The following is an 18,161-nucleotide window of genomic DNA, read 5'->3' on the forward strand; positions in this document are numbered from 1 at the left end:
TATACAGAAGTCGCCGCCGTATGTTCTGCATCAGGAATATTACATGATTTTAGTTTCGAGTAGCTGATAAATCAACAGCAGCTTCAGTGGCTAATGTGAATCTCATCGTGGTGAAAACTGCAGCCAAAAATCAGCACAATGGCCCATTGAATTCTTTGCCTCGTCAATCGAGTTAGGCAATCGGTCAGTTAAATAAAAAGCTGTAAATAAATCTGTGCACTTTATATCGGCACCATTTTTTTACATGGTCTGTGATTCCTACTACAGTTTCAGGTTTTCAGCCTTCATCCAGAAAAGCTGATGAATTAACAGCTCGAGCTCTGGACATTTACACATCTCTCTCAAGATAAAGTCAACAATCTTACAAGAAGGTCAGTTTCTTCAACCCAACTACAGGCGGTTCACAGTTTTGGGTGGAGCTGGGGCGCCTGGCTGTGGACCACCGCTACGCCGGCGGCGAAGCACTGCAGCGGCGAGACCACGCCGGCGTCAAAGTAGAGGATGTACAGGCCCTCCGCGAGGCTCACCAGCCTCACCGCCGGCTCGCCGCCGCTCCTCGCCCCCTGGAATTAGATAGAAACGGAGATGAACAATATTGCCACTTCTTCTGAAACATAAAATCCTGTCTGAATTGTGTGCTTACCGCTGGTGACAGCTCCATCGATTTGGCACCGTCCTCAGGCGGCGGCGACGACCCGCCGCCGTCGTTGCTCAGCACTCTGATGGGGCAGCCGAGGTCCCACCCGCCACACTCGCAGCGGCCGCCGTTCCGCCATCGCTCGACGAGCCCCGATAGGCCGCCATTCTCGGATGCCACGCCGCCGTGGTAGCCTCTTGGAACAATGGCGCTTATGCACCACCTTGCCTTCTTACTCTCCCCTGGATGAGCGGCTCCTCCGGCCTTCTCAAGGAACTTGAGGCCCCAGCCGCCGACGACGGCCGGCTCTTCCCGCCGTTCCCTCACCACGATCGCCGCCACCTCCTGGTTGGTCGGCAGATCGTCAGCGGCGAGGCTCACCAACCCTGTCGCCTTTCCAGCGCCGCCCAGTTCGGCATCGAGCATTTCGCGCACATCGTCGTCGAACCGCAGCGGGGAAGAAGGTCTGCCAAACCTTCCCCATGCAGCATGTTTTGGGCTGGAGGAAGCATTGGGCGACCTCATGATCTCTGCCACCCTCTTCACCAGCCCCTTGCCCTTTGCAACACTGTAGGCGCTCTGCATCTGCCTCAGGTAGTCATCAGGGGAGCCATACATGACAAACTCGGTCTCCACACACCTTGACCCGTCTGAGCCCAGGACCAGAGAGCTTGTCACCTTCATCTTGCCGACGAGTTTCGACACGCTGCTCGAGTAGTTCCCCATCCAGTCCTTCTTCCCTTGCTCGTCCGAATGGAACAGGTAGACGTGGTCGGCGGCGGCCGCGGCTTTGCCGTCGCCATGCGGCTTCTTGACAGGGCTTGCAGTGTACACTGCCATAGGATTGTCCACTGACAGTTCAAAGTGAGGGAGCCCATCTTTCCAAATGCACTGCAGAAGGCCTGCACTAAGAGATGATGATGGTGGTGGGTATGAGGACAGACCAGGCTGATTTGACCTCAGACATGCCGTGCCGGAGCAAGAAGGCGCCGTCCCTTCATGCGCGGCGAGCTCCGCCGCACTTCTCTTCGACGGCGATGATGCCCCGGGGGAGGACATCTCCCATGTCTCCGGGGATATCAGGTTCAGTATCTCTGACTGTGTTATGGTGTGGGATCTTGACCGGGTTTTCCTCATCTTGCCCCCCGGGAGGAAGAACGAGGGGCTCTTCGTCGGCCTTGTCTTGGCGTTCACCAGCGCATGTAAGGAGTCCAGCATCATCTTGTCCGAAGGACCGAGGGTGACATCCCCTATGCTGGCTCCGCCGCTGATCAAGTCGTCGAGATCACTCACGTTGTGGGTTCTTGTTGGGTGCCTCAGGCTTCTTATCAGGAACTCCAAGATCATCATCTTGGCAGGGAGCGTCGGGCACAAGTCGGGGCGAGGCGCGTCGCCACCGCAAGAGCATGGTGACCTGTGGCATGACTGGCAGCTCCTGCTCTTCCTCTCATCTAATGGAAATGTCTGCCTGTAGTTTACCAGAGCCAGATCAGACTGAACCTCAGGTGCAACAACTGGCAGGTGTTGATGATGGTCATCTTCTGACCTTCCACTGAACTCTGGAGCAGCGCTGTCGCCGCGTAATCCATTTCTCCTTTCCAAATAGACAAGCTCCATCTTCACCGAAGAACCAAAAATCTAGTGAATGCTGGAAAATCTGATCTTGATTACCTGCACAGCAGTAACATGACTGGCGTGTTAAAGATGACAGAAAACCCAAATCTTATGGATAGACAGGAAATTAAGAACTACCAAAATCATGCTTATGTTGTCTATGATGACAGCTAAGCAGTTTCCGGTATATCGGTGCCGGATCCGAAAATATTGATAAGATGACTGTCAAGCAGTTTGCGTGTATCGGCGCCGGATCAGAAAGTACTGAAAAGGGAGTAATGACTTTCCCTAAATAGTAAGCAAATAAATGCCCCCTGACCAACTGTACCGAGAATCTAAACATATTTTGCGCGCAAGATCATGGAGCAAACATTCATAAGATTTTCTAATTAACCAATCAATCGAATCCTTAAAACAATATGAATGGACAGCAGCTGCCAGGAGAGGTCCATGTGTTGGCCATTTTCTATGAAACATCCTATGCCCAACATAAGGCTACTGAAGAAACCTGTACGGCTGTACCTGTAGGGCTTACACACAAATTGCCCAGAAATCATTATGATGAACCAACCCAGAGAGAGACCCTCTCTTCTTCCCAATGGAAATGATTGATTCACAGCACAGGGTTATAAATTCCCCAAGTACCAACTCAGCGGCACCAATTGGGCAAAAAATTAAGCTTTCTCTCCGTAAGATCGCCGCGTACACTCTATCCATGAAAACGGTACTATCCAAATTCTGAAGTCCTTCCTTTCATTTCAGTAGAAGCAAGAGAACATGCTAGTACTACTAACTGTACTACTACCAAGTGGAGTCCATTGCTTAGAATGCACTATCAATGAAGCATTGGGCATAAGACTGTGGAAAAGTAAATGCAGCACTTGAAGAAGAGATTGGTGCACAAGCAAGAACAGAGCAATTTCTTATCCTCTGCAATTATTTCACAGAGAGGAGTCAACTGGACTAAAAGATAAGTATTTTCTTTTATGGTTCTTAGTTAGGCATGAAAACTAAAGCAGCAGCAGCAGCCTGCAGAAAAGCAAGCACTAGTAGGGAATAATGGCCAACCAAAAAAAAGGAAGAACTTAATTGCATTCATCACCGGCGGCTCAAATATTGATAAGATGACAGTGAAGCAGTTTCAGTTTCCGTGTATCGGTGCTGGATCAGAAAATACTGAAAACAGAGCAATGAGTTTCCCTAAATAGCAAGCAAATAACCCCCCCCCCCCCTAAATAACTGCACCAAGAATCTAAAAATATTTTGCGCGTAGATCATGGAGCAAACATTCATAAGATTTTACAATTAACCAAACCAATAAAAGACTTACAAAAAATACGAATGGACCAGGAGAGGTCCATGTGAGTTATCACAAAAAAAGAAGAGATAAGGCCAATTGTTGGCCATTTTCTATGAAACACCCTATGCCCAAAACGAAGCTACTGAAGAAACCTGTACCTGTAGTGCTGCACAAGTGCCTACACACAAACTGCCCAGAAATCAGTATGAACCAACTCAGAGAAGATGGTAATAAATTCCCAACAAGTACCATCTCAGCGGCACCAATTGGGCAAAAAATGAATGCTTGCTCTCCATTAGATCGTCGCGTACACCCTACCCATGAACACAATAGTGCTATCTGAATCCTGAAGTCCTTCATCCCTTCTCTGTGGAAGCAAGAGAACATGCTAGTGCTAGTACTAACTGTACCACTACCAAGTGGAGTCCATTGCTTAGAAAGTTAGAATGCACTGCCACTGAAGCATTGGGTGTAAGACTGTAGGAAAGTAAATGCAACACTTGAAGCAGAGATTTTTTTTTGAAGCAGAGATTTTTTTTTTGAAGCAGAGATTGATGTACAAGCAAGAACAGTATGGTTAGAACAAATTCTTATCCTCTGCAATTATAATAGGAGTCAATCAAATGGATAAAAGGAGAATTGGTTGATTAGGCATGGAAACTAAAGCAGAAGCCTGCAGAAAAGCAAACACTAGTAGGGAATAATGGCCAACCAAGAAAGGAAGAGATTAATTGCATTCTTCATCACCGGCGGCTTAAAGAGTAGCATCATCGCTTTGCTGCGGCTGCCTTTTGACACGGCGGTTAAAGGAGGGAGTTATGAAGATGAAGCCCATGCGCAATCACACAAAGGAGGCTAGAAAGAAAGGTGGCGCTGCTGCTGCTATCTTTTGCTCACGCAAGCACACAAAGACTTGACTTGCTTTTGCAGCAGCAGCAGCAGCAACCAAATCTTCTCCAATTTCAGAAAAAAAAAAGAATAAGAGAACACATGCTCATTCTCAAAGTCTATATGAAAGCTGAAAAGGCACAAAATAATTTTACTGGAGACGCAGATAACCATTCATCTGGTCACAACTCACAAGGAGTAGTACAACTGTAGTAACATGCATCAGAAATTCAGTTGAGAATCTCTCACCTGGGGGGTCGATCAGCACGCAGCATCCGAAGCCTCCCTCCCCTGAAGCAAGCACTGCCTCCTAACCTCCGAGCAACCAGCACACGGAGAAGGAAGGCTGTGGGAAAGAACAGTGAGATGTACTGGTCTGAAGTCTGAAGTGGCTCTGGAGCCTGGAGAGCGAGGAGTGCGTGGACACGGCTATGTAGGTAGGGAGGGAGGTAGATCGACTGATTGCTTGGACCGGCAAGGCAGGCGGGCGGTACCAACCGGGAGTAGAAACAAGATTAGGTGAGGAGGACCCGGGACCTAAACCGGAGCCATCAGATCAGAGGGGCAGAGAGAGAGAGAGAGAGAATCACAGCCAAGGCGCAAGAAGCCCAGCTCGCTACCCTGTGGAGGAAGAGACAAGAGGAACCAGCTTTTCGCCGGGCCTCGAAAGAGAAATCGGGAGGAGGAAGACGACGACGGACGGATGGACGGATGGGGACGGGACCTGAGCGAGCAGGAGCAATCGGTGGTAGGGTTTCCGAACGGGGAGGGGCTGAGGGGGAGGCGTCAGGGAGAGGGCTGTCCCCTTTCACTCCTCCTCCTTCCCTGTCATCTTTCTTCTTCCGTGGCGAGAGGATGGGCGGGCGAGGCGAGGCGAGGATTGTGACCCGCCGGAGGCGAGCGGGTGGAAACTGCCGCCGATGGAAACCGCAGTTCCGGAGCAGGGCTTAATGGCGGCCGCGTAACTGCCCTCCGGTTTTAAGGAAGGCTCTTCAAGAACAGCAGAGCAGTTACTAGTGCCTGCCTGCGGAGAGAGGGAGGGGGAAAGGCTCGGCGAAAAGGGGAGGAAGGTTTGATTGCGAGCTCGAGAGCTTCCTGGCTTTCTGCGGCGGGAGGAAAGCCGAAACGGCCGGAGAAGAGGCAACGGCAGGCAGGCAGCAGGACTTTTGCCGGGGCCGGGACCCGGGGTCGGTCGCGGTGGCAAAGAAGATTTACGGCTGCTGCTGCCCGCAGTCAGAGTCAGACCACCAGACCATGTGAACTCGCTGCGAGGACGACGACTAAACTAGTGATGACGATGGAGCTACGCTGCTCCTACGAGCATGAAGCAGACCGGATCGCAGCTCCCGAGGTTAGATTAGGAGCCGAGCGAGCGGTTCCGGGCACGAAATTCCTTGGGGCTGGGTTGGTTATCTAGGAGCAGGAGGACAGGTTCGAAATTCCATGGAGATGTGGAGGTTTGCTTGTGCTGGGAATGGGGTTGGGATTTATTCCGCACTCCGGTCGGGCGGCTTGGCTGGCTGGGTTGTTGTGCGCTCCTCGTTCTCCACCACCGTGGTCGTGGCACTGGCCGAACGTTACGGCATGGACTTCGGCGGAGTGGACAGGACCACGACAGGACAGGGACGAGGGGCCGGGGTCACGAGCGAGCGAGCGACGGCTACTTGGTAGTAGGAAAAAAACGGCTACTAGAGAGTGGGGCCCACGTCTGATGTTGATGGAAATTTTCTTGACTCAAAATAGCGGTTTGCCGTTCTCATGGTTTTACATTTTTTTACTTTCCATCTTTTTATTTTTTTATTTTTTTATTTATTACTCCGTGTAATTCTTCCAAGAAACGGGTATAGATACCCATCACATGTTACTCGCGGGGAGGACATTTCTCTTCTCTAGTCCACGCGACCAGATCTGGGCGGAGAGACGAAGCTCAAGGGAGGGCGGAGAAGGGGAGAGGAGATGATCATCACGACGGCCCTGGAGGAGTGGATAGGGCACATGGCGGCGGGGGACGCGACGAAGATGGCCCGCTTCAGAGAGATCTGCGGGTGGTTTCCCGACATGGACACGCTCCACGACGCGGCGATTGGAATCGCGACGATCTTTGCTACGGGGGCGGAGCGGGCGAGGATGCTTGGAGATGGGGCTGCTCCTATCGAGATCCTTCACTGGGCTATGATGGAGGCGGAGTCGCCGGATCCGAGGCAGAGGAGGAGATGGGCTGCATATAGATCTCGTGTGTCGTTCCCCCCAAATCCAGCGGAGTTTGTGGTGGGGCCGGTCATGGTGATCCTTGTACCAGGGCTGGTGGAGCAGCAGATGCCGGGGATGGGAGAAATCGCCGTGCCTGCACCAAGGAGGGGGAGAGGCGTGCGCCCGGTTCAAATGTCGCGTCGCTCACCTCGCTTCCCTCGACGCTCTGCGAGGATTCGGGCGCTTGCTCGCGGGTCAGGTGGGCAGTAGGAGTCACTCCGGCCGGCACCCCCTTCTGGGTGCTGGCCAGAGAGAATTTCGATGAGGAATTTTCTACAGTGTGTGGTATGTTTATCAAAACCCTGCTCAAATCCATGATGCTAGGGATACATTTCTGTTTACCCCATCGAGGGATTTAGATGGATCATTCGATACTCATGTTATTTGTAATAGAAGAACACAAAGATCTGTGATTAAAAATTTGAGGAAACGACATTGTACTGCTAATACTGAATATGTGGTTGATTTGTTTGGCATTCCATCTATGTTAGTTTCACCTGCTAGTTGCTTCGCTCAAGATTCGGTTGGTGCTATTTCTAAAATTGACGATGATAATTCTCATCATCATGATGGATGTTATAGTTACTGGTCCCTAGTGATTATGTTATGAAGAAGTTACAGGGGAATACTTTCCCATGAATACCCTCTTCTTTTAGATTTTATAGAAGATAATGATTCTAATGTGGATAGAATAGTTACAAATTTAGCGTCGGTAGGAAAAGAGTTGGAGATTGATTTGGGGGGGGGGGGTATGGGCTGCCAATTAGGCAAACTCCTCGCTTGTGGGCCTCGAAGCCAACCCTGTTATGGGTAGTCTTTTGGTGGTGGTGTTTGGGAATACGCATTCACCTTCCTTTGATTATTTAGACGAGACTTCCCCCCTTGATTGGGAAGAGGAACCTTGTTCCCTTGAGCTATGGGTTTGAGAGAGAGAGAGGAGGGGGAATAGGATATGGTTGGAGCTCAGGTGAGAGCCAGATGGCAGGAATGAGGAAGAGACAATTTTAGCTACCAATCAGCACAAGCGGTCTGGTGGTGGAGGTAGTGGAAGCTATGATGGAAACAATTTTAGGAAGAACATGTTGGGAAATGCTAGAGATCTTGATGGGAAGGCGGTTGGGAAGGTTTTGAATGATGGGGGGAGTGGAGAGATTCAAGGATAGAAAACCCAGGCTGCCACGAACACTGCACAAGGCCCACTTCTGGCTAATCTGAATAGAATCCAGAGTGGGGATTCCCAACAAGGTCATATACATAACCCTACCTAGTGGATGTTAGCAAATGGGAATTTACCTATGCAGATCCCTAATATGGGAATGAAATAACCGTGGTTTCCCCAAATTACTCATGCTGGGGGAGAAGGATCTAGTCAAGGGATCTCTTCACAGCACCAGCATCTCATGGGACTGGGGGCTATGCCAAACTGTGTGCCTTACATTATGGCTGGAATTAATGATGACTAATCAAGGTGTGAGAGAAGAGTCTCATGATGGTGGCACTGGTAATAGTGGAAATTCTCAGTATGTATTTATGAGGGGGCCCCAATTCTTAGTCAAGTGGATGGATCGAGGAAGATGAGAAAACCGAGGGTGAAGGAGGTGCTGGTGGACAGAGATTGTTTTGCTCTGAGTGTAAAGAAGCTACACATGTTCATAAAGATTGCAGAAAATATGTCAAGTGTTCTTTTTGTGGAAAACAGTCACACCTGAGTGAAGATTGTAGTTGGTTAAACAGATCAAACTAGTTGCCAAGTATGTAGGCTTTGGAAAAATAGTTTTTTTTTAGAAGTACGTAGGCTTTGCTACTAAAGGTTTGGGATGCCTTCTGATACAGAATACAAAAGAAAACAACAACATTGAGCATGCAAATCATTTGTCTTTGGTTGAAATCACTTCTGGAGAGATTAATGAGCCTCAATTCTTATAGGGCTTCGACAAGATGTTTAACTGGATTTGGTAGTGGAGAGTCAAACAAAAAGGCATGAAAGCTTATACTATGAGATTTCCCAACATGGCTAAGCTGGTAGAGTTAACTAACCTCAGTGAATTCAATTTGCTGGATACACTATGTTGATTAAGATTGGAAGGTACTAGATTGCTTAAGACATTTCTTTGGAGCTTGTGAGCTGGGGACTACTATTGGTCCAGTGCATGGGGTGAGGGATATTCATAAAGTTCCCAACTCAACTGAATTTATACAAAAGAGATGCTTGTTTTTCGAGTGCTTTTTAGGTTGCTCAGGTAGTGGAACAAGTATGGTACTCTGGTAGTGGAAAAAGAGGAAACAGTGAGATTAAAAATTCAGTGGTAGGTGACTGATGTGGATACCCTTAGAAATGCTAAAAGGAACGAGGAAGATGAGGCTAACACAGAGACCATTAATTTAGGGAGCCTATCTTTGCCACAATATAAAGCTAGACATGGAGTTGGGTGTAAAAATTGATACATTGGGTGATGGTAATCTGGGCAGACAAGAAATGAGTGTTTCTATGAGGACTGAGAAGAGTGGGACTCATAAGGATCTGGCTATGAAGATTAAGTTGTTGGAGGATATTAATGTTCGGCAAGTTGCTAAGATAGTAATGAATGAAAAAAGATTACTTGAGAGTGAAAGAGAGAGGAATGTTTTACATTTGAAAATGAGGAAACAACATTATTGAAAGTGCATTATATCGACTAGAGGGGGGCTTAATAGGCGATTTTTATGAATTTTCACTGAGGAATTTGCCGGTGAGGAAATTCCTAAGCGAAGAACTACTTGCAGCGGAATAAGTACTCAGAAGTAAGCATAACAGAATACATGCATGGTCATCATGATGAAATGAAGACACGCACAGAGTACCGAAAGCGTAAACACAGGATAACACAAGATGAAGACAAACAGACTGAAGAAATTGAACTGAGGAAATTGAGAAAGTCTTCAGTCAAAGTCTTCAAACACAGATATGAACAATCACTCAACACAGTAATGAGGAAATGAAAGAGTTGAGGAAATAGAACCAGTAAGATTGGTGAAGACAATGATTTGGTAGACCAGTTCCAACTGTTGTCTCAGTTGTACGTCTGGTTGGAGCGGCTGAGTATTTAAACTCGAGGACACACAGTCCCGGACACCCAGTCGCTGAGCACGCAGCTCAGGACACCAAGTCCTCACAGTATTCTCCTTGAACTAAGGTCACACAGACCTCGTCCAATCACTTGTGGTAAGTCTTCAGGCGACTTCCAAACCTTCACAGACTCGGTCACTCGGCGATCCACAATTCCTCTGGAAGAAGCACAGTCTTCAAAGGTAACAAGCGTTGGATCCACGCAGGATCAATCTCTTCGGTGATGCTCAATCACTTTGGGTTTGTAGGTGTTTGGGTTTGTGTTTTTCCTCACTCGATGATTTTCGCTCAAAGTCCTCGGAGGATGGGATGCTCTCAAATGACAAGTGTCAGTTTCTCTCGGAGCAGCCAACCAACTAGTGGTTGTAGGGGGCGGCTATTTATAGCCTAGGGAGCAGCCGGACATGATAAGACATAAATGTCACTCAATGATATGACCGTTAGGTGGATAAGATATTTTGGGACAGCTGGCGCGCAGCACAGCAACGGTCGGAAATTTGACTCTCAAATTCCTCATGGCTATCATGTTCCTCACTGTGTAGGCAATCCTCACTGGCGAATTCCTAACTCCTCAGTCAGAACAAATTCCTCAGCGACCAGAAGAACTTCGTCTCTGTCACTGAAGAAATTGACTGAACTGTATGAGATTTCCAATCTCTTCACTCGAAGGGATTGGTAGGTGTAGGATTTTGAGTTGAGCATCACATGGAAATTTTTCCTTAGTATTTCCTCGACCCCCTTTAACAGTACGGTGTTTCCTATGACTCAAGAAAGAGAAAAACAAAACTATGAAAACGAAAGTCTTCAAGCTTCATATTCCTCACATGAATATCAAGTCTTCACGGACACACCAATTTCTTCACTTTCAAAGTCTTCATGAAAGTCTTCAGAAATACCAAAATCTTCAATCGAAGATATTCATTTTTAGGGGTCGACTTTCTCTGTAATTATCAAACTCCTCATAGACTTATAGACCTGTGTACACTCATAAACACATTAGTCCCTTAACCTATAAGTCTTCAATACACCAAAATCACTGAGGGGCACTAGATGCACTTACAATCTCCCCCTTTTTGGTGATTGATGACAATATAGATTAAGTTTTCAACGGGGATAAACATATGAAATGTAAGTACTGATATTGAGGAATTTAATTGCAAGATATAGAAGAACTCCCCCTAAAGATGTGCATAGTGAGGAATTTGCTTTTGAAGCAATGCACACTTGAAGAGTTGAATCATGGAGATCTCCCCCTATATCTTGTAATTCATACATGCATTTGACATATAATATGAAGAATTTGAAATGCATGATGAAATATGGTGCCTGATGAAATTCAGCATGCGTGCAATAATATTAATGAGGAACAAGCATGCAGAATAACGCATCAAGAGTATCAGAGCACAGTGCATCAAAAGTATCAGAGCACCATCGGGTTTAAGATTACAACTCGATCCAATAAAAGTTTCAGAAGAGCGAGAGTTGTAACTTAGCAAAAAAACACCCATATAATAGACCCGCTTGAAGACTAATTCAAATTTCTCCCCCTTTGTCATCGAATGACCAAAAGATCGAAACTGAGGACTAATGCCCCTGAAGAATATCAAGTTGATGGAGGAGCGTCAGCGTTGTCGGGGTCGGTTGTCATAGTAGGGCCTGCCGCAGTGTCGACCAAGTCTTCATTTTCATCAGTGTCGCACGATGAACAATAGGAGCTGGCCACCAAGGAAGGAACCTTGACCTTCTTGAATTTCTTCGGTGGAGGTGCAGACCAGTCAAATTCTTCCTTGAGACCCATTCTCTTCAGATCTTCTGCGCTGTAGACATGAGGTAGAACAGCCCAGGTATGGTTGAAGGTTTCATGGAGGTAGTAGTGGTTTTTCTTCACTGCGTTGTGTGTTGAGGTCATGTTGTGAAGAATTGAACCAAACTGATGCTTGGCCCATTTATGATTGCGATCAAATTTCTGATGAAGACTTAGGAGTAATTCACGATCAGTCATCACGCTGGGTGCTGTGGCTTGAGGAATTTGCTTGGCAGAGGTGTTGGCGGCAGAGTCATGTGTGGCAGAGTCATCATTGGTGGAGTAGGATGCAGCCTTGCGAAATTGACCATCTAATGGACGAATGCCTTCATCTATCACAGCAGTTGCCTTGCCTTTGTCATCAGCTGAGGAAAATGTCCGTTTGAGGACTTCAATTGGAGGCAAGTAGCTGCGATGGTTTAGAGTATCAGCCTTGTAATTGAGTGAAGACCTTGTCCTGATGAACCTCATAATCCATGGTGCATAAGGCTTCAGCTCAAATGGTGACATGGCAATATTCACCAGAGTCCTCATGAAGAAATCATGGAAGTTGACGGGAACGCTATGAATGATATTGAAAGGCATATTCTTCATGATGCCAACGACTTCTTCATCATTTGAGTCGTGGCCTTTGATAGGACTCATTGTCTTCGTCAGAATGCGATAGACAGTCCGAGGCACATACAGTAATTCCTTGACGAGGAATTTGGTTCAAGGGGCCTGCCCTGGCTTCAAAGGCTTCATCAACACTTGCATGTAATGATTTGTAAGCTCAGGTTCGTTGTAGATGCAACGAGCACCTTCAAGGGAAGGACTGAGTGGGAGGGCACGAAGCAATTCAGTTGTTGGTGCCTTGTAGTGAGTATTTTCAGACATCCAGTCCAGCACCCATGAATTCACATCTTCAGAATTTCCTATGATGTGCAGCGTCGCATAGAATTGAAGAATGAGTTCTTCATTCCAATCACAGATGTCAGTGCAGAAATTCAGCAATCCAGCATCATGAAGAACACTGAGGACTGACTCGAAGCCCGACAGAGATTCCATGTCCACGTGAGGAATGTGTTCATGATCGAAGACTTTGTCTTTGTTGAATAGCACAAAGTAATAAAAATTGGCTTGACTAGCAGTCCAGAAACGCATCTTCCTTATGCGAGAAGAATCATAGGGGTTGTAATCTGTGAAGAACACATGCTCGCTGAAGAAATCTTCAGCCTTGAAGTTTTGCTTCTTTGAGAATGGATCCTTTGGCTTGGGCAGAGGAGTGTCAGTGAGTTGCATCACGACCTCAGGAATAGCAATCTCAGCTTCTTCAGGCTGAGAAATTTCTGGTTCCTCTTCATTTGTAGTCTGCGTGTTCAAAAGATCAGCAGCAACAGGTTCTTCAGCACTAGTGGCTGGAATTTCTTCATGCACAGACGAGGTGGGATGAGTTTCTTCAGAGCCCATTTGAACGGTTGGTGCAGGGGACTGAGGTATTTGTTGTATTGGGGTGAAGAGTGGAGAATTGGGATGCTGACTTTCCCAAAAGTCATCATTCATCACAGGCATAGTGCATCCAATATCCACGTCTTCATCTTCAATTTCTTCAACGCCAGCCTCTTCAGCTGCGAACTCAGGCATTGGCGAGGAAGCAATAGGCGTTGAAGGGACCGCATCCACTTCAATTTCTTCATCAATCTGCTCTGACGAAGCAGCAAAATGATTTTCTTCATCAGATCCGCTAGGATCACATATTCTTCACCAAAAGGAACAATGTCCTTTGATGGCATGGTGGAAATCGGAACAACATCAATTGGATTTTCAAATGAGCTGGTCATAGGCTTCATTTTCTTCGGAGCTGAAGAATCTGAAGCAGCTGATGCTTTCCTTTTCTTCACTGCAGCTCGCTCTGCAGCCTTGGTCTTCCTCACATCTGATGTAGATGGAAGGATAGGAGTTGGTGTAGGTGCAGGAGGAGCTAAGGAATCTGTTTGAAATTTCTCAGGCGCAACTGTTGCAGTTGCCCTGACTTCTTCATTTTCTTCAGGCGCACCACTAGTGGATGCCCTGGCAATGTCTTCAGCGGCTGGAATGGAGTCATCAGCCCTGAAACTAGCATTTTCATCAGCAGCCTGAAAGTCATCAGCGGTGCTGGCATGTTCTTCAGTTTGCTGAGCGGAAGTTTCAGCTTGAGGAATTTCTTGTTGCGATGGGGCTGCAACATTGGTGAGCTTCTCAGTCAGTTTAACAAACCTGACTTTGGCTCCTTGCCAATCAGCATAATAAGCATTGAAATCATCGCTGAGGGCTTTGATTTCAGACTGGATCTTGAGGAGTTCATCAGGTGTCATTTTGACAACGTTTTTCCTCAGGAACTTCTCTTTCCTGAACTGAGCCTTCTTGATCTGCCTAGCCTTCTCAAATTTCCATTTCTCTTCAGTGATGAAATGGGTCAGCATGTGACTTTGGCCAGGAGTCAAATGAAAATCAGGCATAGGAGTGTTTGGGTCCTTGTGCCAGAGATCAATGTAATCGAGGATCGCCCTTGGATCCAAAAGCAGTGGCACATTTGTGCCTTTGGCTCTAGCAGCCCTTTCTTGTCTGTCTCTGATGATTTCTGCAAGTTCATCATCATCAACTTCATCGTGAGATGGCACTTGGAAGGCAACCTATTTCTTCTTCAGACTTGGCCGAGGACCTCGACCAGCTGTTGCCTTTGTCTTCAGCAGAGTGGGGCCTGATGAAGAGTTTGGTGCAGCTGAGGAACTCGCTGAGACACCAGAGGCAATAGAGATGCCTGCAATCCTTTGGCACGTGGCCAGATGTACAGGTGTTGAGGACTTTGCCGGAGCAACTGAGGACTTTGGGGGAGGAGCTGAGGACTTTGGAGGAGCAGGAGCAACATGAGGAACTGGCCGTGAGGGCTTTGAAGAATCTGGCCGTGAGGGCTTTGAAGATTCTGGCCGTGAGGGCATTGCTGGTGAAGCACTTGGCTTGTGAGCGGGTTCTTTGCATTGATTTTCTAGGCTTGACAGAGGCCTCAGTGGCAGCAGCAGTAGCAGAGTCTTCATTGAATTTCCTCACTGCTTTTTTGGCTTGTCTTGCCAACTTGGCTTGGCGTTTGGCCCATTCTTCAGGGAAATCCTCACCATGCTTGATGCTGGTGGGGTCAGCTTCTTGGCCAGGTGCCAATGGAGCTCTTGGGCATGGAGGATTGAGTGCGAATTTCTTCATATACTTTGGAGTAACATACCTGTACTCCCTCCATTCTCTTGCCCATCTCCTTTCAATCCTCTGTATACGCACCTTGCGCTGATTTTTGTTTTCCTTTCCGAACTTAGCCTCATCAGGCGTGCAATAGTCAGCATAGATGTCCTCATGTATTTCAAACGCAGTCATGACGTCAGGCCTCTTTCCTCCTTTCTGTGGCTTCTTACCGTCTGCCATATTCTTCAGTTGAGGAATTTGAACAATGGAATTCTCTAAAGAAGTATGCAAGTTTTCTTCGAGGAACGCTGCAAATGAGTTAATTTGATGAGAACCTAGTTATTCAGCAGCGGACATGAGTACATGTGAACAGAGTATAGTTGCGAGGAATTTGGAGAGGTCATATGCGTTCTCAGAAGGTTTTCAAAAAGAACAAGTTTGAGGAATTTTACCAGATGAGCCTTGAAGAATTTCACTAAGCGTTCTTTGTCTTAGGTTCCAGAGTTGTATAGATTTAGGATCCACACAATTGAGGAATCTTGAAGAAAAGTGATGCTTAGAGAAACGAATCAAGAACAGATGACTAGTGAGGTGGTTTGTGTGTGAGGATTTTAAGAATAAAACACCTTTGAAGATTTTGTAGAGAAAATTTGAATCAAAGAGGGCAGTAAAAGTAACTTTTAATTACCCTTGATGAAGAACACGACGAACTGAGAAGTGTAGATTTGAAGCTTGTCAGTTCTGATCTTCCACGCCCTAACTCGGCGGAGGAAGACAACTACGGCGGCGGCGGAGTGAAGATTTCCACGGCCGGCGCGAGTACGACGGTGACGAGGTCAAGGCAGTGAAGCTCTTCCTCGCCGGCGATGATGGAGTAGCGGCGGCGCTAGGGTTTGAGAAGCTCGAGAGAGAGAGAGAGAGAGCGGTCGAGCGGAGTAAAGGAAGTGAGGAAGGTGTGAGGGGGTATTTATAGTCGCAATGAAATACTGTTCGCCCGAAGATTTAGGACGAACGTGCCTGAGGGAGTCCTGGATTAGGGGGTGTCCGGATGGCCGGACTAAGACCTTTGGCCGGACTCCCGGACTATGAAGATACACGATCGAAGACTCCGTCCCGTGTCCGGATGGGACTTTCCTTGGCGTGGAAGGCAAGCTTGGCGATACGATATGAAGATCTCCTCCCATTGTAACCGACTCTGTGTAACCCTAGCCCTCTCCGGTGTCTATATAAACCGGAGAGTTTTAGTCCATAGGACGAACAACAATCATACCATAGGCTAGCTTCTAGGGTTTAGCCACTCCGATCTCGTGGTAGATCTACTCTTGTACTACCCATATCATCAATATTAATCAAGCAGGAGTAGGGTTTTACCTCCATCGAGAGGGCCCGAACCTGGGTAAAAACATCGTGTCCCTTGTCTCCTGTTACCATCCGCCTAGAGGCACAGTTCGGGACCCCCTACCCGAGATCCGCCGGTTTTGACACCGACATTGGTGCTTTCATTGAGAGTTCCTCTATGTCGTCGCCTTTAGGCCCGATGGCTTCTTCGCTCGTCAATAGCGATGCGGTCCGGGATGAGACTTTTCTCCCCGGACAGATCTTCGTATTCGGCGGCTTCGCACTGCGTGCCAACTCGTTCAGCCATGTGGAGCAGATCGAAAGCTACGCCCCTGGCCATCAGGTCAGGTTTGGAAGATTAAACTACACGGCCGACATCCGCGGGGACTTGATCTTCGACGGATTCGAGCCACGACCGGGCGCGCCGCACTGTCACAATGGGCATGATTTAGCTCTGCCATCGGACAACACCCAGAGCATCGCTTAGGTGTCCGCTCCGACCATTAGCTCGGAGCCCACTACGCCAGTCGGGGACGGACGGTTGGACGCCGCCCTGGAAGCTGCAACCTCTACGACGATAGAGCCGAATACCAGCCTAGTCCTTCGCAAGGCCCGTGACTCCAAGGTGCCGGACTCCGATCCGGACTCTGTAAATCCCGCACCTCTTCCGATTAAGCCCGATTGGGCTCCGGTCATGGAGTTCACCGCCGCGGACATCTTTCAGCACTCGCCTTTTGGCGATATCCTGAATTCATTAAAGTCTCTCTTTGTCAGGAGAGCCCTGGCCGAACTACGTCCAACACGGTTGGGATGCAGACGACGAAGAAATTTGAAGCCCACCCACCACCCACTTCGTAGCCACTATCGACGATTTAACCGACATGCTCGACTTTGACTCCGAAGACATCGACGGCATGGACGCCGATGAAGGAGATGATCAAGAACCAGCACCTATAGGGAACTGGAAAGCCACCTCGTCATATGACATATACATGGTGGACACCCCTAAAGCGGGGGATGGCGAGGAGAAAACGGAGGGTGATCCCTCCAAGAAGCAACCCAAGCGTCGACGTCAACGGCGCCGCTCTAAGTCCCGCCAAAGCAAAAACGGCGATTCCGGCACCGGAGATAACAACACGACGGACAATGCCGAAGACAACCCCCTCCAGCAGGATTCAGTGCAGGAGGACGAAGGAGCCAGCCCTCATGAGAGAGCGGCTGACAAAGAGGATGACGACGACAATTATATGCCTCCCTCCGAAGACGAGGCAAGCCTCGACGACGACGAATTCGTCGTGCCAGAGGATCCCGTTGAACAAGAGCGTTTCAAACGCAGGCTCGTAGCCACGGCAAGCAGCCTCAAGAAGAAACAACAGCAGCTTAGAGCTGACCAAGACTTGCTAGCCGACATATGGACCGAAGTCCTGGCGGCCGAAGAGTATAAACTAGAACGCCCATCCAAGAGCTACCTAAAGCGCAGGCTGCTACCCCAACTTGAGGAGGAAGCAACTAAACCTACATCACCAGCGTACGATGCGCCCGATCGGCCACCCCGTGGCCGCGATAGAGAGGCCTTCAGGCCCTCGACCCAAGTCTCACCCCGACACCGCTCAAAACATACCAGAGTACGGGGAGACGCAACAGACCTGCGAGACATCTTGGAGAATAAGGCAAGGCAAACAAGATCGATCTACGGATCGCATGGGCGCCCCGCTTCACGTGACGCTAGCCGTCACGCCGGACATAATAAGTATGGCCCGGCCGAATACAACAGACCAAGCTTGTCCGAGCTGCATCGTGATATAGCCAAGTACAGGGGCGCCGCACACCCACTATGCTTCACAGACGAAGTAATGGATCATCAAATCCCCGAGGGCTTCAAACCCGTAAACATCGAATCATACGATGGCACAACAGATCCTGCGGTATGGATCGAGGATTATCTCCTTTATATCCACATGGCCCGTGGTGATGATCTACACGCCATCAAATACCTCCCGCTCAAGCTTAAAGGACCAGGTCGACATTGGCTTAA

At 48.3% G+C, this 18,161-nt stretch overlaps 1 protein-coding gene across 1 annotated transcript; it reads right to left on the minus strand.

The window, feature by feature from the left end:
* Positions 1 to 188: 188 nt before the first annotated feature.
* Positions 189 to 5,953, minus strand: LOC119291990. Its single transcript, XM_037570802.1, has 3 exons — positions 4,689 to 5,953; positions 644 to 2,308; positions 189 to 563 (listed from the first exon to the last, which is right to left on the minus strand). The coding sequence occupies exons 2-3, from the start codon at positions 2,252 to 2,254 to the stop codon at positions 402 to 404; spliced, it is 1,773 nt and encodes a 590-aa protein (XP_037426699.1). The 5' UTR covers positions 2,255 to 2,308; positions 4,689 to 5,953; the 3' UTR covers positions 189 to 401.
* Between the last annotated feature and the right edge of the window lie 12,208 nt (positions 5,954 to 18,161).

The sequence above is a fragment of the Triticum dicoccoides genome, chromosome 4B (genome assembly GCF_002162155.2).
Source record: "Triticum dicoccoides isolate Atlit2015 ecotype Zavitan chromosome 4B, WEW_v2.0, whole genome shotgun sequence".
In the NCBI taxonomy this organism is placed as follows: Eukaryota; Viridiplantae; Streptophyta; class Magnoliopsida; order Poales; family Poaceae; genus Triticum; species Triticum dicoccoides.

What these genes read in the sequence shown, in the direction of transcription:
- LOC119291990 (XM_037570802.1), bottom strand. Translation starts at nt 2,254, where the DNA reads ATGGAGCTTGTCTATTTGGAAAGGAGAAATGGATTACGCGGCGACAGC. An exon ending in CGATGGAGCTGTCACCAGCG is followed by an intron (nt 564 to 643) that starts GTAAGCACACAA and finishes ATCTAATTCCAG; the next exon opens with GGGGCGAGGAGCGGCGGCGA.